Genomic DNA, 26,853 nt, shown 5'->3' on the forward strand with positions numbered 1-26,853 from the left:
AAAGTGTGTGTGTGTGTGTGTGTGTGTGCCCTGTGGTGGGCTGGCGCCCTGCCCAGGGTTTGTTTCCTGCCATGCACCCTGTGTTGGCTGGGATTGGCTCCAGCAGACCCCCGTGACCCTGTAGTTAGGATATAGCGGGTTGGATAATGGATGGATGTTTTGGCTTTGAGATTCTGGCGTATTGAGTGTTGCTTGATGTGGGCAAAAATGAATTTAAAAGATTTTAACATAAAAATATGTGTAAAAAGTGAAGGGGTCTGAATAGTTTCTGAATGCCCATAAGCGTGTGGGGGTGTGTGTGTGCCTTATTATTGCTATTGTTATTCCTGTCACTATTTTAAGGAGACCTGTAAGTAAGTAAGGGTTTCATGGTATTATGGGGACACTTGAATTTGTATTTTGGCTCAGGTTTTCCCTTGTTTGTTTTTCTTTGTATTTTCTTCTTAAGTTTCTCAAATGTACTTCTTTGAGTTATTTGTTCATTTTTTTTTTGTTCATTTCTTTCTAGGGTTTGTTTTGAATAGACCTCTTATTTCATTATTTAAATTTAGCTAATGATACTTCTCTTTAAATTTTCAACTCATTTCTTGTTAAATTTAATAATTAAATAAACTTGTTTGATCCAATAAAGTGGCCTTTTTGAGTTTGGAAGAGTTTTATGGCTTTGGCTTTCCCACCTCGAGTAAAAATCATAACAATATGTAAAGCGTAGAATTAAACGAGGGGCCATTTCCTTTTCGTGTGATTGTATTTACAGTATGTCTGTACAGCTCTTTAAAAGGCTCTTACAGAACCTAAATATCAAATGGAAAGGCATGACTAGATGAAGATAAAGAATATGGCAGCACTGCGGTAGTGCTGGTGCCTTGCAGTTAGCAGACCAGGGGTCATGGCCTGGGTTTTGTCCAGTTTCCGCCCGCAGTCCAAAGACATGCAGGTTAGGTGGATTGGTGACACTAAACTGGCCAGAGTGTGTGTTCACCCTGCGATGGCCTTGTCCCCATTGCTAGCTGAGATGGACTTCATCCACCCCACCACAACCCCGGTCTGCATTAAGCAGGTTAGAAAATGACATGACATTCTTGTTCTAACCCTGCCTATGACTTCACAAAGCCTATACTGAGACTGGCACCCAGCCTGGCATAAAGGCAAATTCACTCAATCAAGGCCACTTTAGAATTGCCACTCTGGGATGAGGGAGGAAAATCAAAACAAGTCAACATGGACATGGAGAGATTGTGTAACAAAGGTGTGCTGGAGCTGTAAGGACAACGCGTGAACCGCTGAGCCATCATGCTGCTCCCATGTACATTTTGCACTGTTTCTGATCGTGTGTTGGATTTGTGAACCCCTGTCTCCTGACAGCTAGGGTTTGACTTTTTGTTCTGAAGGCTCCAGATGACATATGCATGCTTTACTTATAAAAATTGTATTTTTTTTTTTTTTAGCAAAAAGGCAAATATGAAATTGCCAATGGAACAGCCAAGAGCCCTGATGAGATGGTCGATGTCCTGGTGGATTTGCTTAACCGGTATCCCGCAGTTATTGCCCTGATTGATCCTCTGCGGAGAGAGGTAGCGTGTGAGCGTCCGCTTTTGGCTATCGACCTCGCTGTCTAACGGTTTAATCTTTCTCTCCATACTGTTCTGGCTTAGCTGCTGTAAAATCTACATAAGCTCATCTAATCTTTTTGTTGCCAATAGCAACCTTTTAAATGATTTAATATTTCTGATAATCTGCTTATACCCTAACATTGATACTAACCATTTAATTTGAACTGTAATGAAGCCCGGTACAGTTAACACTTGCCTTTCTTGTATGGTTTTCTTGTAAACTTTGCCAGATTTTTAAGTATTTTAAGATCGTTCTCGGGCATAAGAAATTAAAAAAATGTCAAGGTGGTTACCCCATATCTTCTATAAACTGCTGCAGGCTCAGGTAGGTAAGACACCTTAGAGTTTCAGGCTGATTAACCACGTGAGCTGAGGTCTCCTTTGGCTCTAGTGGATAAAATGGCTAATAAAGGGTGGGCCTGAGATCACATGCCAGGAGCTCAGTGGGGTCACCCTGTGAAGGAGATGCCATCCAAGATGAGAGATCCTGCTGACATTGATCAATTTTCTGCTGCTTATTGGGGTCCAAGTCGTGGGGCAGCAGTCTGAGCAAAGATGCCTAGCTGTCCCTTTGTCCACCAGCTCCTCCTAATTCCTCCAGGGGGGTTCCAAGGTGTTCCCAGGCCAGCCGAGAAATATAATCACTCCAGAATCCCTTGAGTGTGCTCTGAGATCTCCTCCTGGATGGACATGACTGAAACACCTCCAACAAGGATGAAATCTAGACAGAAACCCAACCACTTCAACTTAACTGAGAAGAGCAGCAGCTGTACTTTAAACTCCTCCAGAATGTCTGCACTCCTCAAGTTTTCTATAAGGCTGAGACCAGACACTCTGTGAAGGAAAATCTTGTACTCCCCTTGTGTTCAAGATCCAACTCTTTCAGTCAGTGCCCAAAGGCTAGAATGTAGACTGACTGGTAAACTGAGAGCTCTCTTCACCATGACTGACTGGTACAACATCCATGTAACTGCTGCCACCACTCTGATCCACGTTTTGATCTTCCCCTCTCTTCTTCCCTCACTTGTGAACAGGAACCTGAGATGTTTAAACTCAAGTAGAGAACCTGCTCGCATTTTATAGTTCTGTATAGACAAAGAGGTCCACTGCTTCAGTCCCTACCATTGACTCCCATTATTCCTTTAACTCACCAGTGCTCATTTTGCCAAACACCATGACATGGTACTCCACATGACAGGCACTATATTAAAAAAACAAAAAAAAAACCAAGATTTTCAATTTAATATCCATCCTTGTCTCCAGCTGGGTCAGTTTAAGGAGCCGGTCAGTCTTCATTATAACATTTACCATGAGTTGGTGTCTTTATCATTCTTTATACATGTTGCTTATACAGTGATATAGACTTGAATTCACTAAAGCCATCTTCACCGACGCTCATTTGACATTAGAAGTCATCGTTGATAAACATCTCCGTTCCTTCCCATGACCACTACAGTCCTTGTCAATGAGTCTTGGCCTGATTTTATGAAGTTTAGTCCTGAGCGGCACAGCAGTTAGTGCTTTCAATTTTTACCCGAAGTGGCTTGATCGGTGATCAGTATATTACAATTTTTTCAGAATCTGTTTTCTAAGCTTTTTTACCTGTAATGCTCCTTTACATGAGATTAGAACATTAGAACAATCGAGACAAGAACAGGCCATTCAGCACAACAAAGCTCTCCAGTCCCATCCACTTAATTCTTTCAAAAAACATCGTTGAGTTTTGAAAGTTCCTAAAGTCTTACTGTCTGCCACACTACTTGGTCGTTTATTCCAAGTGTCTATCATTCTTTGTGTAAAGAAAAACTAATGTTTGTGCGAAATTTCCCCTTAACAAATTTCCAACTGTGTCCCCGTGTTCTTGAAGAACTAATTTTAAAATACAAGTCTCGATTACTAATTCCCTTCATAATTTTAAACACTTCAGTCATGTCTCCTCTTAATCTTCTTTTTCTTAAACTCTAAAGGCTCAGCTCTTTTAATCTTTCCTCATCACTCATCCCCTGTAGCCCTGGACTCAGCCTAGTCGCTCTTCTCTGGACCTTTTCTTGTGCTGTTATGTCCTTTTTGTAGCCTGGAGACCAAAACTGCATCCAGTACTCCAGAAGAGGCCTCACCAGTGTGTTATAAAGCTTGAGCAGAACCTCCTTGGAGGCCTCATCTGGAGTGCTGTTATATTACAGTACTTGAGGAATCCATCCATCCCATTATCCAACCCGCTATATCCTAACTACAGGGTCACGGGGCTCTGCTGGAGCCAATCCCAGCCAACACAGGGCGCAAGGCAGGAAACAGACCCCGGGCAGGGCGCCAGCCCACCGCAGTACTTGAGGAATCTTGCAACTCATTTTGCTGCTGAACCTTCTTCAAGTAGAAAATGGCCAAGCAGGCATTAGGAAAGAGTGAAGGCAGGGATATTTGCTTTTAAATTAAAAAGGTGGTTAGCCACTGAGAAAAGTGAATCTGAGGGGTCATCCTGTGCATGGAGAGGAACAGCAGAATTGTAAAGAACTATTGGCGCTTTTCCACTGCATAGTACGGCACGACACGGTTCAGTTCAGCTCACTTTTGGGGGGTTTTCCACTGGGAACAGTACCTGGTACCTGGTCCTTTTTTTAGTACCACCTCAGCCGAGGTTCCAAGCGCCGAACCGTTACCAAAACGTGACGTGTAAACTCTGCTGGTCACTGATTGGCCGGAGAAAATCGTCATTACTGTGTCACTGGATATTCTTTTCTTTTAGGTACACACACGCGGAAGTTTGTGTCCCGTCTCTCCATCGCTGGACGCAGTTTTTTGGATAAGTGGATGAATGTTTCTTCAGACATTCGAAAGTTCTCCAGCCACTGAGTGTTTGTAAAACCAGGAACAATCACATCCCACCACTCTGAAGCACGGTTAAATGTCCAAACAGATGGTCTGTTGCGGCGACTTTTTTGCAAAATGTGGAAGATCTGTAATATACAGAATCAGCATTTTAATGTTACACTGGCAGTTAAGTTCATTTTATGCTTTGCAACAGTGATAAAAGTTAGCTAGTGATGTGCTTTTTTTAGATGCTTAACCTTGCGCGTCGTCGAGCTAAAGTGTTGTCGTTGTCTGCGTGTCGTTGTAAAAGTGTCACGGCAGTAGAGGCGGCGCAACTATAACGACACGTGAATAATCCCACCCACTCTAAAGCGGTACTAAACTGCAGTCGAAACGCAAACCGAGCCGAACTGAGCCGAACCAAGGTGAGCTGTACTGAACCGTGCTGTGCCGTACTATGCAGTGGAAAAGCGCCTTATGTCACTTTACATGACATTTCCCCTAATTTTCAGTTGTAGTAACGTGCTCCCGTACAGCCGGTCCCTTAAAGTGACATAGCCAGTGACACACTCCAACTACCTTATGACTCGCTACAATAAAATCAAAGAGGTTTGACTTTGGCTTTAGACATTGGGGTGTTAACCCAATGCTGTACGAAGGGTTAACAGTTTAACAGGCATGACGAGTTGAGCAGCAGTCTCTGTCCCTACACAAAACACGAGAGAACAGGCAGACAAGCTTCTCTTCTTTTTGCGAGGTTCAAAACATGCTTGTTCCTCTTTCTTCTTCTTCTTTCGGCTGCTCCCATTAGGTGTTGCCACAGTGGATCATCTTCTTCCATATCTTTCTGTCCTCTCCATCTTGCTCTGTTACACCCATCACCTTCATGTCCTCTCTCACCACATCCATAAACCTTCTCTTAGGCCTTCCTCTTTTCCTCTTCCCTGTCAGCTCTATCTTTAACATCCTTCTCCCAATATACTCAGCATCTCTCCCCTGCACATGTCCAAACCAACACAATCTCGCCTGAGCTGTAAGATTCTTGTCTGGCCAAGCCAGTCACCCAATTTAAATCCAATGAGCAGGCCTTCCATATGCAGAAGAGAAAACTTAAGGGGACAAGCCCCCAGAACAAGCAGGAGCTGAAGATGGCTGCATTAGAGGCTTGCCAGAGCAGCACCAGAGAAGATCCTCAGCACCTGCTAATGTTTATGAAACACAGACTACAAGCAGGCATTGTATGGCAGGGATATGTGACAAAGAACTAAATATGACAACTGCTTTAGTAGAACTGTTGTCCCAAACATTGTGGTGCACTGTAACGGGGGGACCATGGAGAAAAAGTGCTGCGACTGAAATGTATGCAAATACCCTGAAATGAAAGTCTGCAGTGTCCGCTGTAATCGCACCAGAATTGATTATTTTGTCATTTTAAACTGGAGCACAGGAGTAAATCAAATCTTTTCCCCAAACATTATGGAGTGCACTGTACTGTATAAGGGTACAACTTTAGGTTTAGTAAAAGTGACCAACCTGCTGCTCATTTCCAGTTTCAAAGGCCAACAATACAAGCATGGCTCTGTATTACATTCTGTGAGGATGGTAAGCTTTTTTGAGTATGCAATGCCGATACTCTCTGTAACAGTTAATCGTATGATGAGTTAATTTGATTTTTAAGTCACTTTAAAAATGAGCATTTTGGAGGTAGGAAGAATATAAACCATCCTCAAGAAAACCTAAGCATCAGATATACACATTGTTTGCTTTGATTTGGTAAGTGCTGCTCTGAGACTTTGTGTTAAAGCGATCTCACATTTTTAGAGTCCAAAGAGCAGCACGCCATGTTGTGTCCATTGGGGTAGGGTTCACTCAAAATTATGGGGTAAGTGGAACACAGAGCCCATAGTTTAGTTCACAGGTTCATGGAAGGCTGGGTAGCCAATAACTGCTGCTAATGAAACAGTTGCCTGACTTTTAATTGACACACATTTTAAGATTCCAAAACATGTATTTCTTATTTATTCCTTTGCCAGCTGGCAATGAAAATTATGTGCTGCACTACTCAAGGTCAAAAAACGTTTGGATGAAAGAGGCATAAACAATGTTAGAAATGTTAGATGTGTCAGAGTGGCGGCTCCAAATTAAATAAACACGTATCACTAACAGCAAGAGTTGGCTTTGATTTATAAAATGACATACAGTATAGCAAAAATCTAAAGCCAAATGCAACCCTTTAGAAACTGGGACCCCCTCATCCAAATGTTTGTGACCTGTAGCACCTCAGTCCTAAATGTTAACAAGCAGCTGTTATAGCTACATAGAGAGGAATTGTGTGCCAGAACTTTAATGTCAGTACAAGTATGACCAGGAGACGGAATAGTTTTAAGGTGACATGTAGTGCACCCATGGACTGTTGTGAGCACAAAAAGACTGGGAGATGATAGAAAGCTGCAAAAACATTGTCAAAAGAGGAAGGACAGGCTGAATTCTGCTGTGTGGAGGAAAACATGATATCAGAAGATGTAAACAGATCAGGAGAAAAGACGTTATTAGAGAGCAAGCAAAGGTCTCAGCTGAGAACTCAATACATCAAGCAACAAGAACCTAGATGAGAATCAAAGAATAGAGTTCAGAAAAGGAGAGCAAAGAAGTCATCAATAAAGTACAAGCAGAAATTTTGAACTTCTAAGAGTATAGATAGAGATGTGCCCTAATTGGTGACCTGTTATCCCATTGCTGTTAAAACATCATGGGCCATACAAACCCGACCATAATCCAAACAGTGCATGAAGAAACTGATGTACCCATAAGAAACCATAATGGCAATAAAGCAGTAAAAATAAAACACAAAAATCACTAAGCAAAAAACATCAGTGGTTATGGTTACTTCTATGAAGGAGAGATTTCAGTTTTAAAATTTGTATTAAATTTGCAAACCTTTCTGAAACCATGTTTCCACTTTTTTATTGTGGGTTATAGAGTGTAACTTGATGGGCAAATATGGCAAGTTCATCGATTTAAAATGAAATCTACAGCACAATAATATGTGCAGAAAGCGAAGGGATCTGAATACTTCCTAACTCCAATGTAGGTGAAAGAAATTAGAAACAAAACACCAATAAGACAAATACCAGAAATGAATTGGATTTGGATTTCTGACTGAATATTTTTGAAAAAATGCATATAAATGCACTAAACCAGATTCAGGATCATGTTGATAACAGGCTGCTATTATACAGCCCCTACACCAACACCAGAAGCATCTACCTCGACTGTAAAGGGAAATTCAATTTTGGGATGTCTAAAAATTACTGCTGCAGTGAATAGTAGTTTTATTTGTACTAAGTAGCTTCTGGCTCATGCATATGTAAAAAGTACAGGTCTTCTGGCCAAGTGCTCCTTCAGCACTGAATGTGAGGCCGCCCCTGTTTTATCAGTTGGGCAGAGGGTTTGGATGACTACTATTCATCTTTAGATTCCATTCTGTAAACTACCACCAAGATTTATCAGCCCTTATGTTATCACACGCTATGTGGAACTGATGTCTTGTAGTTTGTCACTGCCTGTGCATTTCAAGACCTATTCCACATTCCATGTCTCTCATTTTAGTCCATGTCATTCTCCAAGTTCTGTCCCTCCTGCAGTGATAGCAGATGGTTCTGAAGAATCTGAAGTTAATTCCATCATGGATTCAAGATGGTGAGGTTGGGCAGTTAAATATTTTGTTTAGTCGAAGGGCTACGGTCCCAAGTGTTGCTCCAGGGTCCGGTTTAATACCCTTCAAGCCTACTGCCTTTTATTCTGCTTTCATGCCTGGTTGTCCGCTAAGCCTGATGCCCACATCATTGAAGGGTACTTACGTAATATGTTTTGGGTTTTGTTTCATTTCTGGCCACCACACTATATTGTGTTGTCTTGGTAGCCTTCTTGTCACTAGTGGGTGTGTCCTCAGGGGTCATGTCCCACAGGTAATTGCAGCAATGAGGTTAAAATGTTGCCCAATTCACCATGCTTTCTTCTACGTATAACAAACCTTGCTTTGTGGTTTTGTAAAGAACATTTTTTTTTTATCTCTGGTTTTCTAACTTTAGTACCACCTATACACTGATTTTTCGCTTCTCATTTTGACATATTGACAACAGAATCTTTCTACCTGTTGATTCTAAGGATCCAAGTATCCCAGATGCCTTCCCAAGGAAAATATCTTTGTAGTACAGCAGTGGCACCAAAAAGGGAAACAGAATAGAGGAGGTTTATTAATGATTCATAATTATTATATCAGATATATTATTTTTGCAATGACTAACAAAACAGATGCAGTATGCACAGCTAAACAGGGTATGATAGACTAAAGTCGTGAGTCTTCAGTCTGGGGGCAAAAGTAGCATCTCTTATATAAGCAGGTAGATCACTCCACAGCTTCAGGGTCCTAAACCTAAAAACTCAATCTCCCACTGTTACTGTATTAATCCTTGGAATGTTAAGTAGGCAGGCATCTTGAGATCTCATCTAATTCTGGCTTGTAAGGAATGATAAGTTCAGATAAGTGAACAGGGCCCTAGTCATTTAAGGCTTTATATGTAAGAAATCAGCCCTATGCTTAACTGGAAGCCAGTGTGAGGACTGCAGGACAGGAATTATGTGGTTGTACTTTTTAGTTCTTGTAATGATCATCAAGGCAGCAAAATGGTGACAACAGAAGAAACAATTAATTTAAAATCAAGACAAAATAATACCACCATCATAACATAAAAATGAATGACATGAAAAATAAATTACATATGTGCCAAAACAGAACATCTTAAATATCAAATAGTTCCACAACAGTAGCTAGAAAAACAAGCAATTTAGTTTTCAGAATACTAAAAGATGAGTACATTTAAGCAAAGGCAGCAAAGCATATTCTGTTAGCAGCAATAACTAAGAAAGTGGATGGAGTGACAACCTGCAGTGACTGTTCCATCCAAGAACTGAGTTTGACACTCATGGCTTAGTACTTGAATGGGCCCTTCATGGTTACTTTGAATATAAATGTCTATTAATAAAATAATTTAGACAAACAAAGATCTGTATGTCCTCTTATAACAAAAGCATTCTCTGATTATTAACAGGACAAGGAGCAGTGGACATCCCTGTACAGAGCTGTCCAGTCTAAATGCTACCTGCTTGCTGAAGGCACATCAAAATCTATTGGCTCCCTTCTAGCTGAGCCTGACCAGATCATGTCGCAGGCCAGTGGTTTGGTCCTCAGACACACTAATGAGACCACTATTTCAGACCTGATTCATATGACCACAAAGCTGAAAGGTAAGAGATTCCTTACGTCTGGTGAATTTTGTGCTTGGCTAATGGTGCAGGGCACTGAGGACCTGTATCTAACAACCGTCATTGAGCAAAAGTAGAGATACCTTTCTGTAAAGCGACACAAGAAACTTTAACATTTGCACCTGAACAAAGTAAATTATCTGATAGTAAGCAAACCTAAGTATCAAAAGTACAAGTAAATGTAGGATCTCTGCTTTAAATATGGTCAAAAAAAGTCCTTACAAACTTAAAAGTCACATTATAATGATTCAAGTGCTAGCCAAATAACTCAATTCCTGAAAACCCCCATCATGAAGCAAATGTTTGTAATTCAAACACATACACTCACCTAAAGGATTATTAGAAACACCATACTAATACGTGTTTGACCCCCTTTCGCCTTCAGAACTTCCTTAATTCTACGTGCCATTGATTCAACAAGGTGCTGAAAGCATTCTTTAGAAATGTTGGCCCATATTGATAGGATAGCATCTTGCAGTTAATGGAGATTTGTGGGTTGCACATCCAGGGCACGAAGCTCCCGTTCCACCACATCCCAAAGATGCTCTATTGGGTTGAGATCTGGTGACTGTGGGGCCATTTTAGTACAGTGAACTCATTGTCATGTTCAAGAAACCAATTTGAAATGATTTGAGCTTTGTGACATGGTGCATTATCCTGCTGGAAGTAGCCATCAGAGGATGAGTACATGGTGGTCATGAAGGGATGGACATGGTCAGAAACAATGCTCAGGTAGCCCGTGACATTTAAACGATGCCCAATTGGCACTAATTGGCCTAAAGTGTACCAAGAAAACATCCCCCACACCATTACACCACCACCACCAGCCTGCACAGTGGTAACAAGGCATGATGGATCCATGTTCTCTTTCTGTTTACGCCAAATTCTGACTCTACCATTTGAATGTCTCAACAGAAATCGAGACTCATCAGACCAGGCAACATTTTTCCAGTCTTCAACTGTCCAATTTTGGTGAGCTCGTGCAAATTGTAGCCTCTTTGTCCTATTTGTAGTGGAGATGAGTGGTACCCGGTGGGGTCTTCTGCTGTTGTAGTCCATCCGCCTCAAGGTTGTGCGTGTTGTGGCTTCACAAATGCTTTGCTGCATACCTCGGTTGTAACGAGTGGTTATCTCAGTCAAAGTTGCTCTTCTATCAGCTTGAATCAGTCGGCCCATTCTCCTCTGACCTCTAGCATCAACAAGGCATTTTCGCCCACAGGACTGCCGCATACTGGATGTTTTTCCCTTTTCACACCATTCTTTGTAAACCCTAGAAATGGTTGTGCGTGAAAATCCCAGTAACTGAGCAGATTGTGAAATACTCAGACCGGCCCATCTGGCACCAACAACCATGCCACGCTCAAAATTGCTTAAATCACCTTTCTTTCCCATTCTGACATTCAGTTTGGAGTTCAGGAGATTGTCTTGACCAGGACCACACCCCTAAATGCATTGAAGCAACTGCCATGTGATTGGTTGATTAGGTAATTGCATTAATGAGAAATTGGACAGGTGTTCCTAATAATCCTTTAGGTGAGTGTACAGTAATTAGAATTCATTTAAATGGAAAACAATTTTAAGCATTCCCTGGCCACAAAAATGAGCCCCATTTTGTTGAAACATCAAAATACATGAAAGTTGGCAGAATTAGACTAATAATAACATAAGTCATTAAAGTAAACCATAATAATGTTTAATTAAGCATTTTACCTGGACCTTATCACTTCTCACTTCCTTTTTCACATTCAAAGAAATGGCAATTTAGTTTTTCTTGGGCTTTTCCAACTAGCTGAATATGTTGTGGAGTCGTAATGTCCGGGATAATGTGAAATAATGTGAGCAACACACATACAGTAAGATGAGTGAACCACAGCATGTGAATGCCCAAGGACACCTCGCAGCAGTCTACGGATGAGCCCAGCCTACTTCGTCAGGTTGCTGCAAGCACAGTGGCATCAGCTGTGGAAATAACTGGGACTGAGATTGGATGTTACCATCGTCCAGCCCTGTCCCCTACAGGAGGCTACCATAAGGAGTGCCTGAACACCGGAGCATCAGCTTAGACAGCGAATCATCCAACATCCATCCAGCCTGGCACCAATAAAAAGTTAGGCTAACAAAAAATGTATTCAGCTCAAAATAAATGAGAAAAACGCAAGCTAACCTTACAGAGCACACATGGAAACAACTGCATTGAACTTGTATAGGATATTACAATTGTACATTGTGGTCAGTTTCAAATTTACTCCCCAGTACTTTGAGCGAGTCACTAGAACTTCCGGTGCTCACACAAGCACTGTATTATTATGATTTGGAGTCATGGACGGGGTGAAAAGGGTGTGAGACCTCTGAAAGCAAGCCTCCTGGTCCTACCTTTTTAGGTTCCACCCGAAGAATACAAAGTGCATAGGAGGACAAGACAAAATACACAAAAACACAATACTCACAAATCAAATAATTAAAGAAAACAAAATAGCTTTACTCCAGATGAAGCAAGTCTCAAGTTACTAAATGCAGGCTTCAGCCTAGACAGGCCCAAAAAATGGAGTGCTGTCTTCAGTTACAATATTCAAAAATAGTAAGAGAGTCCAAGATGTCACAAAAATGAATAATAAAACCATAAAACTCTTGCATGTAAAGACAATCCAAACAAAGAATCCTTAAAGATAAAAAAAAAAACAAAAATAGAAAAAAATATATCAAAAATGTTCAAAAGAGCAAAAAAGGGATTGTCTTAAAGCAATTCTAAGGAAACAAGTCTTAATGCACAAAATAATAATGAAAACAATATCAGAAGCAAACAAATTAAAGTAGAAAATCCAATACTTAGAGGTCAACGCACCAGTGGGGGACACATTCTCAGCTTCTTACTACAAAGGCTGAGGGCGGTCCTTCAGCAGTGACATCAGGATGGTCCTACCTTTTTAGGTTCCACCCGAAGAATACAAAGTGCATAGGAGGACAAGACAAAATACACAAAACACAATACTCAAATAAATAATCAAATAATTAAAGAAAACAATCAAAGAAAAACACAATCTTACAAAGGCAAATGAAAAACAGAAAGAACAAAACATGGAATCTTAATAAACAACAAAAAAATCAAATATTAATGACATAAACTTAAGCCAGGGCAATAGCCCTGACTGAACTATAAGTATACTGTAAATATTCAGAAAATAGATAACTGAAAAAGTTACTTACTATATGACAAAATTAATCAATATGCATGTTTACATTTTGCAAACTCACTTAATCTACGGCAGTGGCACAGGATGAAAGCTAGTAGACACCTCTATCACTCTATCTCTGTGACCAGTTTGTTTTTTTGCCTTTTTTGAGATATTTTCTGAACATATATGCCTATTTTCAGGATTTATTTAAACCCACAAGTTCTAACATTGACCTTGGTTTGTGTCCAGATAGTGTTGTTTAAAGGTTGAATTCATTTACCATTTGTATATTGCAGGCACTGGCATTTTGTGGAGTGGCTGTTGCCACATTAGTTGGTAATCAACCCAAAACTTTGGATTGTCTTTACAAGTCAGAGTTTTTTTAGTTTATCTCCTTTGAGGAACATCTTTGAGATATCTTGGACTCTTGCTCTTTCTGAACTTCCCATGTTTTTGGGTCTTTTTAGACCGAAATGAGCAGGTAGTAGCTTAAACCAGCTGATTTGGAGTAAAGCTGGTTTTTGGACAAGCAAGTGAAGACCCTGGTGGCATCAAAGGGATGTGGATATAAAAGTCATGATAAACACTTACTATTATCTGTGTTTATGCAGAAATAACAAAAAATGTGGTGTCTTTTTAGTTAGTGTTTCTGGTAAAATGATTTTTACTCTCCGTATTTCTGACAATGATTTAGGGTTTCGATTTTTGACTTGACAAAATTCTATATTTGCCTTCCAGGTTATGCATCTTTGATTTTCCTTTTGCCTCACATCTTTTCTTCTAGTCCCTGGAAGAATTAGAGGCGGGTATGTAGGAAACCCTGTGTGTGTAGACTTGAAGAGCAGGATTTCACAGCTATTTATTACAAACTTTTGAATGGGTTGTCTCTTGATGTGTAGTCTCGTTTGAGAATCATGTCCGACCCCACAAAACTAGGCTACATGATGCAGTGGGTAATGTCAGCTAACACATAGTTAAAGCAACAATTAAAATAATATTGTAGACAATTATTGTACACCCCTAGTTACTTTATTCTTTACTTTTCTAAACTTACTTAACAGAATAATGGCAACAGTAACATCAACCAACGATTGACTACCCATCACTCCTGCCAAGCCCTTCTCTTCCTCCTATTTTTGTTTTTTTTATGCCTCCACTTACAAAAAAAATACTCATTTAGAAATAGTTCCCAGTCAGAATCTTTTCTATCTAAGATTAACAAAACAAGGCTGCAATACTATTGCAGTGTCTACATCCAACAATGCAGCCTATTTCTGGTAACAGTCCATCTTCTTTATTGGATTACCTCATGATATAGACTACAGTAATTCCTCGCTATATCGCGCTTCGACTTTCGCGGCTTCACTCTATCACGGATTTTATATGTAAGCATAACTAAATATATAACGCGGATTTTTCGCTGCTTCGCGGGTTCTGCAGACAATGTGTTGATTTCATACAAGGAACGCTATTGGCGGATGACTGAGAAGCTAACCAATCAGAGCACGCAGTTAAGTTCCAGTGTGATGAATGCAGTGTTAACCAGGAAGTCTCGTCTCGCTCACTTTTGTGCTCTTTTGTGTTTATCTTTGTGCGTAGTCAAGCCGTTCATTATGGCTCCAAAACGATCTGCTCGATCTGCTTCAGGGGCCGTGCCCAAGCGCCAACGGAAGATGTTAACAATTGCCAAAAAGGTAAACGTTTTGCATTTGTTGAAGGAAGGGAAAAGCTACACCACTGTAGGACGCCATTACAGCATCAATGAGGCTGCGATTCTTTTTATTTAAAAAGTAGGAAAGGAATATAAGATCTACAGCCGCAGTGTCCTTTTAACCAGGGTGCAAAACGAGTTGTAAGTGGATGTAATAAGGCAGTAGTCTGGATGGAATCTGCTTTAGGGATTTGGATTGAAGAAGAACAACGGCGGTGCTACACAATCGCCTGAAGTGGCTCCTTTAGAAGAGCTGTGACGCTCTCCTTTGTTGTGCAGTAAAATTAAACTCATTGTTATCAGACAAGTCATCGTGTCATTGTTGGTGAGTAACCATAATTAATTTTCTACTTACAGTACTTAGTACATGTACGTCCTTTAGTGTCACTGTACACACATTTACTGTATACTATTTTTCTTTCATTGTACGTATTTATTGCTGGTGGCATGTCTATCGTGATGGCTGTAACATATGTGATATCGGAGACACTCAATATCTTTAAAATAGTATTTAGGTTTTACTGTATATAAACAGTGTGTTTATATGCATAATTTTAATGAATCTTACCTAATATCTAAGAGAATACAAAGCGATTATGCTGTATAATTGTGCAGGGAATATTTATAAACAGTGTGGGAGAGTTTATAAGGGCTTAAAATATATAAAAATAACCATACAAACATATGGCTTCTACTTCGGGGATTTTCACCTATCGCGGGGGGGTCTGGAACGCAACCCCCGCGATCGAGGAGGGATTACTGTACTCAGTTAACCTGTGCCTACATCAAAGCCTGGAGGGATACCCAAGTTATCCACCTGTCCGTTTCCCAGGCTAAGGGGTGAGAAGTATGGAGGCAATGGTGACCTTAGGGCCCCTTAAGGTCTACCCTGCAGTTCCAGATCTCCTAACACATGATGTTGAGACTTTAATAGGTTTGGTTACCTGTTACAGGCTGTTACCTCACAGACCTGTATTTAACATCCCTAACCCTGCTTAGCCTTTCAATGAAACCCCTAATCTGACTCCCACCCCGAACTAATGAGACCAGAAACAGCTAGGAATCTACACTAAATGAATACTAAAAGAATTTACCTTATTTATGAAAGTGCAGACATAAAATACAAAGATCAAAGATTAAGGATTAAGAATTAAACACAAAATATAAATAATATTAAAAAAATGTTGTTACGCCAGTTCAGAAATGACAACACGGATTCAGGCCTCCCTCTCTGTCTTCAGGGTGATCTGTGTTTTGTTTAGTTTCTATTCGGTTTATATCAATAATATCTGTTCCAAGTTGCGCTGATCCTCCTACTTCCTAACTTCTGTCCCCCCTTGAACTTTAGAACAGATTCCTATTATGTCTAACAATCCATAACACATAGTTAAAATATATATTTCTTTACACAAATACTATATATATATTTGCTTAGCGCTAGTTTTTTTATCTCTGCTTTCATACCTTATAGGCTTCACACTTTAATCATTTGGATTAAATAATCTATTAGCAATTTCAAAGCATAATATTTGAGCAATAAAACACTTTGAATCTTTGAGTCAATCTTGACTGAAAAACTACTTATTCCAGAGGTTCAAATCTTTCAGGCAGATCGTAACACAAAGACCACCTTACTTCAAAAGTTTTTAATCTTGAACAGAACTTGACAGAAAGACTGAAAAAACGCTTTTAGTTCAGAATTTTAGAACTTCTAGCAGATCTTGATAAGAAAAATGGTTTAAACTGATTTTTATCCTTGTCTTCAATTTATTCCTTAATTTCCATATTTTTCTACCTAACAGCCACATTTCAATATTTTTGCACCGAATCTCTCCAGTTCATTTCTGGCCTGATTCCGTTTTTTAAGCCGAGCTTTTGCTAGTGGGTCACAGTGGTCTCTTGACACCAGCACCCATACATTTATGCAGTAGTCTAACGGAACATATTACATCATACACGGGTAATTTCAAGATAATAGTTGCCCAATATAATAAACTACACTTCCCTTAATTATTCTTTGACCATTGAGATTGTAATTGTTTTAATATCCAAAAAAAGAAAAAATCATGCTGAAGAAAAAAGCTTTTAATGAGTCTAAATTGGAAATAACCTTCAGTAAAATGTGAAAATTACCAGAGATATCCACGTCAAAGCGCCCATGAGCCTCTGGATCAATGTTGGACCACAGAAAGCAGGGTACTATGAACGCCCTGAAAAAGTCTACTGTTACACACCACACTGACTCTTTGAGGCTGTTCTTTCTCAATACATATTTGTTTTTGGCTGACATTCATTTTTATCTGCTGGTTACAAAAGATTTGTATGCAGAAATAAAAAATAATGGCTCCATCATACAGCATGCATATGCAATGCAGCTGCGATGCCAAGAGTTCTTATTGCGACCTAGGCCTGTAAAATGCTGTATGGCATCCAGCCAGGACCACTTCTTGCTTATTTTAAGTCCACTTTATAATTAGTTGTAAAATATGTTCATGATGCTATAGATTGAATGTGGCAAACAAATGAATGTGTTCATTCAAAACTGTACATCTCATCGAAAAAAGTCATTAGTTATTATCTGTTTTATCTGTTATTTTCTGTTTTGTATGAATCACAATAAACTTGTCACATAAAACCTACAATTAGTTAATAAAGTCGCCTAACAGAGGATAAAGCAAGATGCACATGATCAGTTTATTTAACCAATCTGTCATCTTTTAAACCTTCTATTTTTGATTTTTTAGACTGCCTACGCCAATATAGCTCCTATCTGCAAGATTCTACAGACTTCTTATTACAAGTCAGAGGAAGATACAGCAGTGCATCTGATTTTGAAAGTGACACCAATATATAACTTTGTGTAGAGTCTTTTTTATATCAAATAAATCACTTTACACAGTAACTTAGATTCTAACACAGGGATTAGTGATACAAGGATAACAAAAATCATGTTTAACAGCTTAAAATGTGTTAGTCCTCGAATTCAAGAACTACAGGAGTGTCTCAAACAGATGTTGGCAGAGGACTGCAGACACTGGACACTGCCATCAGTGCCACTATTTACTGTTAACTGTGTACTATCAGTTCAGAGACTTCTTTAGCTCTGGCATATGAATTTTTTTTTTTTAAGTATTTAGGTTAGCAGCACAGTTGCTTTTCATATTCCTGCCCTCTAGCAAATGGTACAGGACCGTTCGCATTTGAAGCAGTAGCTTCAGGAGCATGTAAGTGAATTAATCCATTCCCAGACACTAAACAATACTCATTTCGCTAAACTTAAACAGCAAATACACATAATTCAAGGTAAAAATAACAGAATTAAATGCCCTAAATAATGGATTAAAATATGAAAACAATAAATAAAATATGTAAATACTGTGCAATAAAATTAAATATATGGAGGCGCGCATTGATGCAAAGGCTCAGTGCTCTTCCTTTCAGCACTTTATTTATTCTATTGTGTAGGTGTTGCTATTTGTCATAATGACATTGTGCTCAGCGAATAACGTCTACAGTTGGCATAATCCCCTAAAAATAGGACTATGCAGCTAGTAAACTGTTACAGCGGAGTTTCTCCGCTTCCACAACATCCCAGCGGACATAGCCGGGTATCCAGGCTCCCTATGGATTAACATCCCCACAGGTAGGAGACAGAGACGGTGTAGGGACAAGAGGCAGAAGCATGTCTGCTGTGCTGATTAGGGTATGGAGGCTGCCACACAAGCTGCTTCTTCCTAGTATTTTTTATTTCCTAGTATCCAACACAAGATCCATCACAAAAAAGAATGGACAAATTGAAGCTACAGGTTTCAGTGAATAAGATCATTAAGGACAATTTCATTCTGCTAATTACAAAGACCTCATTCCGGATACAGCTATCAAGTTATGCTTGTATGTCAACAACAGCTGGTGTACTAACACAAAGACTCTATACAACACATAACGTTTACGCTTGCTGCGTAAGTGCCATCTGTTGCTGCATTTCTTTTCACTGCGTTAACAGTTTGAACTTAGAAGCATCATTCTTAGAAGCAACTTTGAAGCATCGCATTCCTCTCGAATTTAGTGTTCTAACTGTGGAAAATTGGAAATTAGAATCGTTCGAAGTACAAGCCACCACCAATATATATATATATATATATATATATATATATATATATATATATATATATATATATATATATATATATATGTAGCTAATGAAAAGTCAAGCAAAAGGACACATTTTGTTGGCTAACTAAAAAGAGTACAATATGCAAGCTTATGAGGCAACTCAGGCACCTTTTTCAGGCGAGATGTAATTAAGGCCTGAGATTAAGGCCTCGAAAGCTTGCGCATTGTAATCTTTTTAGTTAGCCAATAAAAGGTGTCATTTTGCTTGACTTTTCACTACATTCATAATGGCTAACACAGTACAACACCCTAGTACTATTTGTAGCTAGAAATTCACAAAGGAAGACAATGAGTCACAAATTTTAAAATATTTTTTTTTATTTCTAAGTTTTTGACAACCTGCCAGGTGTCATCATCAGATGAAAATAATTAGACATACAGGAATCAAAGGCAAAAGAGCTTGTGGGGGGTGTGGATTAATAAAGTGGGATTCAGAAGTTATTAATCATAAAGTCTTTTTTATTATTTGGCTTCAAAATAACTGGATTATTGATCAGTAGAAAAAGACTCTTTAATGTCTAAAGTGAAACAGATCTTTGCAAAGTGGTCTAAATCTTTCTATATGCTGTAATACGCTACTGTGGCTGTTCGTTTGTCTGTCCAGGATTGTAAATCATGTGTAGCTCACAAACCGTTTGAACTATTGACCTGAAATTTGGTACACATATACTACGTGACGTCTACTATCCGCTTTCGGGGTGATGATTTTTATTACTCCTTTTATTTTATTTTATTGTAGAATCAACTCTTGGCAGTGTGCAGCAGGGCGGCCGTGCGGTGCATGCGTATAGGTGCCATTCTCATTCTCTACCACCTTCACTAATCATTCTTGAGGCAGAGTGAAGACTTAAGTGCCAGTTTAAGTGAAAAATTAAAGAAAACGTATTAAGTAATTGCAACACAAAAACTAACTTGATCTGTTTTAATGTGAAAAGATGCTGACAAAAGAAGAGAAGCAGCGGGCCGGTAGGGTGGAGAAAAGAAGAGCTGCTCAGGAAGCAGCAAGCGCATCAACCTCTGAGCAAACGAATGTTAAACAGAGACAGAGAAAGAGGATGAAAACTAGGAATGCTCAAGTCAAGTGTATTCACTGCACGTTATCGAGCAGTACGTTATTACTGGTTATATATAATAGTCATGTGTCAATAAACTACATTAATGTAAAACCTGCCTCAAGCAGTCTTTTTCTGCCACTTTACATGATGCAAATGTCTCCATACATCATGGGCTCAGGTGCAAGAGTGTATTTGGACTCCTTCCCCCTGACACACCACAGCACATATGGCAGGTTTCTTTGGGGTCCTCGCTCTTTGTGATTATTATCAGTTTTCACAGCATTTCACAATATTGTGCCCATAAAATCAGGACACTGACTCCTCAACCTTTGCACTTCTACAGTATTTGGAAACTGGAAAAAATGCAGTGAAGATATGAAATGTTACATAACTCAGAGAATTGCCAGCATCACCTGACATTCATGTTGGCAGCCTCACATGAGCATACATACAGACATCTTAACTATTACTTGTCCAAATGTTTACGAGACACAGAGTGTGTGTATTAACTGAATAGCCATCTGTAATTTCATTTATGAATCTGGATTGTGGCAGATGCTAAATGTTTGTCTTTCAAAGGCATACTGTGCTTTGCATTACATGGGTAAGAAAAGTAAATGCAATGAAATTTAATCCTTGTATAAAACTTAAGTATTAATTGTTTTGGCAGTACTGTTGTCTTCTATAGTGTGAGGTGGTGCTCGGATAATGTTAAATGTTCTCATAAATGTATACATGCTTATTTTATAAATGCTAATTTGATATTGCAGAAAAAATACTTTAATGATAGACAAGATAAGCTGAAGTTAAATTTTTGGCATATTAGCAATATGTGATATTTCAAATATGAAGTGTTAAATGATATTAACACTACTGGGTATTTACTGAAATGTACAAAACACGATCATTTTTATTAACAATACAGGTATTATCTGAAAACAGTGATATGAAACTAACAATATGGAATATAACTTTTATTACATACACTATGTTTTCCTGCCCATTTAGTAAGTTAATTTTAAACAGATTAGGAAAATGTACCTTTAAATTTCAGTTTAGACAGCTTACAGTTTGTTTGTGTGCTGTAACACTACAGTTTAGATTTGAAATTAATAAGGTATCTAACAGTATGTTTGAACTAATTAAAAAGACAAAATAGTAATGATATGAAATATTAATTGCTTACCATGACTTATAATAAGATTAATAATAAGAAAATTTTGATCTACCAGACATCAATTGATATTTAAAATAAATATATATAATAATAATATATAAATACAGAATATTGATATTAAGATAAGAAATGTTTAGTAAAGATATGCTTTACAGCAGTTCTACTCAAAGTTTTGGTTTGCAGGCTGGAAAGGATCTTTGAGCCTGCAGCTGCTGGTCTAGAGAAAGTAACTGTAAATAAAATTGCATAATTTAAAAATCTTATGTAAATGTATAACTCTAATGTAATATTGTATTTCCAAAACATAACTATTAGTAGTGATTAATATGGTGACTTTAATATTGCCAGTTCTGTTTTCCTGGCAGCTCACCTGACTTATCATTCAAGATAGTCGTTCACTTTTGACCAATCAGATTTAAACAACTTATCTGTGTAAAACTAACTTGTCAACCTTGAGTGTTATTAAGGTAAAGCAGTACAGTATAGATATTCATTCTTCATAGCACTCAACCACATTGAAGAAGCTGTCAAAGGAGAAACAGGTCCCCTTTTAACATTAATAAAAGTTTATTCAGTGTATTTTTATTGTGCTACTTAAGATGCTTCATTTTTACATATTTATTATGTATTTTGTTTGTATAATTTTTGTTGTATTTATGTAGTGCTACAATAGATAAAAAAACATTAATAAAAGGCATATGGTATTTTTGAAACATAGTGCTATTTCTTTGGTACTGGTCTTTGAAATGTTAGGGATAATAATTAAATAAAAGATACTTTCAGAAGCTTTGGTCTACCGTTTAACAATTGTTACTTATGACAGAAGATGCTAACAATAAAATATTTGATATTAACTACAATTAAGGATATAGAATATTAACTCAAATAAATATTATAACATTTTAAAATAAACAAAATATATACTAAACATACATTATGTTAACGAATAATTAAAGTTACCACTAATATCAATGATACAGGATATCTATAGATAGATTGATCTTTATTTGTCCCCTGAGGAAAATTTGCCTTTTTACAGTCAATATCATGAATTGCAACTAATGTATTGCATTTGTATTTGTCACTTAGGGACATATAGCACATCTATCTATCAAAATAATTAATCATAATTAAGACAATTAATAACGCTAAATATTAACAATATGGACCATTAACTGGTGTTAATATTAACTGAAAAGAATCAGCTTTGTTCTGTATTGTCTCATACACATGTTTACTCTAATTGCATTATGTGTAACACAGTAAGTCACTATATAATATCAGATGTGCATGTTGTGTTTTTAGTAAGGTAGTTTATTGAGTCATTCTCGTCAGGGATTTAATAAATTCACATCTTACCTGCAGATGCACTGTTTTCCTCTTTGATGGGTGACACGTTCGCTTGCCTTCTTTTAACTGCGTTTGCAGGAATTGCATATCCTGTATTTCGATGCACATTTTTCAAGTTGACTACAGTTTGCCTAGACATGTACACAACTTGAGATATGTTGCCTAAAGTGGCAGACTTAAGTCAGATGCTGTTTATGCACTTATAGTCTCTTACAATAAAATACAACTAAAAGTAACTTCTCTGAATATCGTTTTCTTAGACAGGAACCAAATTCATGTTCTTGGCACAGCAGATGGAGAACCTTGTGACGACTCTCTTTCAGATCTTGTAGGTACTATAAAATGGATTTCCATAATGGCACAGTTAATTAAAGAAACATTAAATAGTACATTTCAGTTAATGCTGTTTTTGAACTGTTATAGAGTGCCTTGCTGATGCAACCAATCAAATCTCGGCTTTGCAAACCTAACTATAATGGACTTGTTTATTTGTTATTATTCAAAAATGAATATGTTTTTGGATTAGGTCTTTAATGATTAATACTTTTTAAATAGGTTTATGTTTTTCGATATTCAGTTCATGCTATTTTATCTTTTTCTTTTTTAAAATTCAAATGGCAAATATGCCTTTATAGGCATAGTAATGTGTACACTGTTTCCATGCTATTTCCCCATTAATCATGGAAAAAAACTAACAACATACACTTACTCTCATACCTTTAGGCTGTTGGATTAGGAGCTAGGTTTGTCAAACTGGGAGGTCTATGTCGTGGAGAGCGAGTGACTAAATACGGCCGGCTGCTCTCAATAGAAGAAGAATTGGCCCGGCAGGGAGCACTGGGTATGACTTCTTCTTTTTATATCTTTTCAACTAGTAGAAAATAGGAGACAAAGGCCAGGGAGGAGTGACAGAAATTGCTCAGCTGGGGAGAATGGATTTCTCAGATTTTATGAAAGAAACTCTGTGTTTTGAATCATAAGGAAGGGATCTAGCAAAATGTACCTTGGTTCTCTTAATTAGCAAGCTAATTGCACCTGAAATGCAAGGACATCCACTATTGTTAAACAATAAGTTAATCTTATCCTGCAAATAGCTTGTGTCAAGTGACATGTTTATATAGAATTGATGTGAAAAATTAGAGGCGGCACCAAAAACGTATAACTACAGAGACGTTTTAAAGCATGTTACTGAGAAAGCTGTTTATTTCCAGGATTTTTTTTTTTTTTGCTCATTATTAATATTTTCAATAGATGGATTTAGTGAAAGGATAGATACAGCCTTACTTCTTAAAATATATGGTACAATGTGTGCTTGCTGATCTCATTTTGCTGTTCATTTTATGTATTTCTATAGGACTGAGTACTGAGCATAAATTCCCAGAGCATTTTGAAGAAGTGGATGAATCTCAGCCAAGTGGATCGTGAAGTTATAAAATACTTTATCAACTCACGGGCAAATAATTTTGTTTTATTTCATTTACTAAATCAAAAAAATTAAGCTAGCAGAGAACCACTGCATAGACCAGGCTGCCAATGTGATCCAACACAAGACAGACGTACAGCTTTAGCAGCAGGGTGAGCCACAAGCTGAGCGCTTGATGTTCTGTTTGTTTACTGCTCTGAGAATTGCATTTTGGTGCTAACGGCTGCAGTTATTCATTCATGGACAGAATAAAGTACAACCAAAGAAACTTGTTTTTCCTTTTTTTTCTTTTTCAGTCTTCACCTTATAAAAAAACAACTACTACAATCAAATAAAACCAATGAAAATAACAAAATTAACTTCATAGTTGAAAAACTGCCTAAATGTTTTCCAAATAATTTAAGAAATCAAGCTCCCTGTAAAGTACCTTTATTATATTGATTATGTGTTATTTAGAAAAATCATAAAACAATTACTAATAATGTGACATTTTGGACGCATACATTATGCAGTTTAAAATTACAGCATTGTTAGGATGGCAAATGGGTGCCATTCTTGAAGAATACTAATAACATTAGTTAGCAATAATTAATTATGAACTTACACATACCTTAATTCTTAGTGAAATTATACAAAGTGGTATAAGGGAACAACATATTGAACATGAAATAGAAATTAATATCCATTAAACAGAAATGTCAATGCTTTCAGTGCATCTACAGTAATTCTGCAAATAAGGGCTGAAAAAATATCTTTTAAATGTTTGTACAAAAAATTGCAAAAACTAAAGGCTTATGTGGATTGTATGAGTGCTCCCCAGTGCAGGAAAACATTTCAGTGAAACACACTACTTTTCTACCATGAATTCTCCATTTTAACATTTCCTCCAAGTACAGCTTAGTTGAATTGTTATTATTGGAATGATTTTCAGTGTTATGTGTGGATTTAAACATCCTATTCATATCATAGATGTGCAGCAATTACATGTCATTCCACGTGTTTTCATTTCATTGAACAAACAATACAAATGGCTATCTCTGTCATCAATGGCCCTAAAATATAAAAATGACCTGAACTCATAAATAATTTCTATTTAAACTATTGTATTTTTATTTAAATGACAAAAGGAATAAAGGAATTGCATTGCCATAGATACGTTTACAGATGTCCATACTGTTTGGTATCTCACTTTCTTTTGCTTCTTTGAGGCTGCTCTCCATTTATCTTGATTCATTCTAAAAATATTAAACATAAAATATATACATATTACTCTTACATATGCAGACATTTATTATAGTAGTGGACTTAACAACTGCTTTAAAGAAAGGTTCAATTATAGTTTGGTTTCAAAGACTGCCTATACATTTATTACTTTGTGTTAAACTTTAATTGTAACCAACCAAGGCATTTTATTCGAACAACAAAACATAATGTGAACAAAAAAAAAAAGTATTTTGGGATGAATGATAGGTATTTATACTAAAGGACAAGCTTACAGGAGGTGAGAAAAATGTACAAATTTGAAATAACAATGAAAATGAGACAAAGATCTGGCACCATAACAATATACTTGGTAATGTATCAAGTTTATATGCATTTTCTGGTACCATGTGAGATTTTTGATAGATAAATTATACATTTTTCATGTTCACATTTGGAATATAAAGAAATATTTAAAGCCCATAAGACTGCACCTTAAGTATATTATTATTATTTTACCTGATAAGTCTTTATGTCTTAAAGCTGCAAAAATAAGATTAAAATTATTGGGCTCCAGCTTGTTTGTTCTAAAGTAACATAACCCGTTATATATATATATATATATATATATATATATATATATAATATGTATGAATGGAAGAGAAGGTCTGTGATACGGTTTGCATATTTGCAGCTGGAGATCCACATATACACACAAAAAAGTGACATACGCTGAAAAGGAAAGAAGCTTAAAGGCACGACGTTTCGGCTGTATTGCCTTCATCAGGCACACCGATGAACGTTGCATTTTAGCTTTCTTTCCTTTTTCGGCATAGAAATAACATTAAACTTTTTTCCTTTGCAAATGCAAGATGCACACGGACGCAGCTCTACACTAACCCCACACACACTCACACATATATACTTTCTTATCCGAAGTTTTTTAAATTCACACCGAAACAAACTCTTTAAAATGTGCTTCTTAAAAAAATATCTATTAAAAAACACAAAGCTACATAATTGCTTCAAGTCGCGGCGAGTTCTTTTGAAGCGACGAGTAACACAGAGCGGTTGTTTCTAAAGACACAATTTCCATCGCCATCAGTTCTCAATACAAAGCCCATTAGGAAGCAATTCGGAAGTTAAACCCAAATGGCAAGACAACGGCCTGGTACACGTGACCACTACTGGGCCACGCATTGTTACATGAATACTTGACTTAATCTTAATTTGTTAACATATTTCAAACAGTCAATTGACATAATCTTCCAACAGATAATTTTCAATTCCATTTAAGCATCTTTTAAAATGAAATCAGGTGTCAGAACAATCGAAGAGAATACAGGGTTGTGCGGGCCCATAAGCACAATGACACAGTAGTGTGCTTTCCAAAACAAACGCTGTGAATGAATTATGCCCATTTATTCCCCTCGTAACTATTTGTAAATATTCCCACAACACTTCTGGCTTTCATGTTTTCTGTCTGCGTCTGTTGATCCAACTGTGAAATATCGACTGACAGATTTCGATTCGAGTCAACGAAACGGACGGGTAGGAAGCGCGCAGTTTGCCAGCTTCTGCCTCGCCCTGCACAATCTGCACCATGCGACACCTCAGGGCACACTATATTACAATACAGTAACAAAGTCGAGATTAGCCTGAGACACCAAGCTGCTCAACACTACTTCATAACACCTGTTACTTTCTCAATGGACTTTCGAGGCAGATTTTAATGAGGTATGTTGTACACGTGAAGCAAAACCAAGTCGCGCTAATCTTGCATACAACTTTTCCCTGAATGCTGTCTAATTGAGTACTGTAGTTGATCTTCTTTTACCCGCTACT

The 26,853-nt window shown here is 37.7% G+C and overlaps 1 protein-coding gene across 3 annotated transcripts in view; it reads left to right on the forward strand.

Annotated features, from left to right (window-relative positions):
- eno4 (enolase 4) overlaps positions 1–23,960 on the forward strand; it is a 76,550-nt gene extending 52,590 nt beyond the window's left edge. For 2 of the 3 annotated variants that reach the window (XM_039737226.1, XM_039737234.1), the window contains exons 9-13: positions 1,449–1,574; positions 9,533–9,728; positions 22,646–22,713; positions 23,109–23,226; positions 23,740–23,960. In XM_039737226.1, coding sequence (XP_039593160.1) covers positions 1,449–1,574; positions 9,533–9,728; positions 22,646–22,713; positions 23,109–23,226; positions 23,740–23,810 — 579 coding nt within the window. In that variant the 3' untranslated portion in view covers positions 23,811–23,960. Of the gene's footprint in view, positions 1–1,448; positions 1,575–9,532; positions 9,729–22,645; positions 22,714–23,108; positions 23,227–23,739 lie in introns of those variants that run through there. The other variant, XM_039737242.1, reaches the window with a different exon arrangement.
- Positions 23,961–26,853: the final 2,893 nt, after the last annotated feature.

Source organism: Polypterus senegalus, chromosome 1 (genome assembly GCF_016835505.1).
Source record: "Polypterus senegalus isolate Bchr_013 chromosome 1, ASM1683550v1, whole genome shotgun sequence".
NCBI classification, from domain to species: Eukaryota; Metazoa; Chordata; class Cladistia; order Polypteriformes; family Polypteridae; genus Polypterus; species Polypterus senegalus.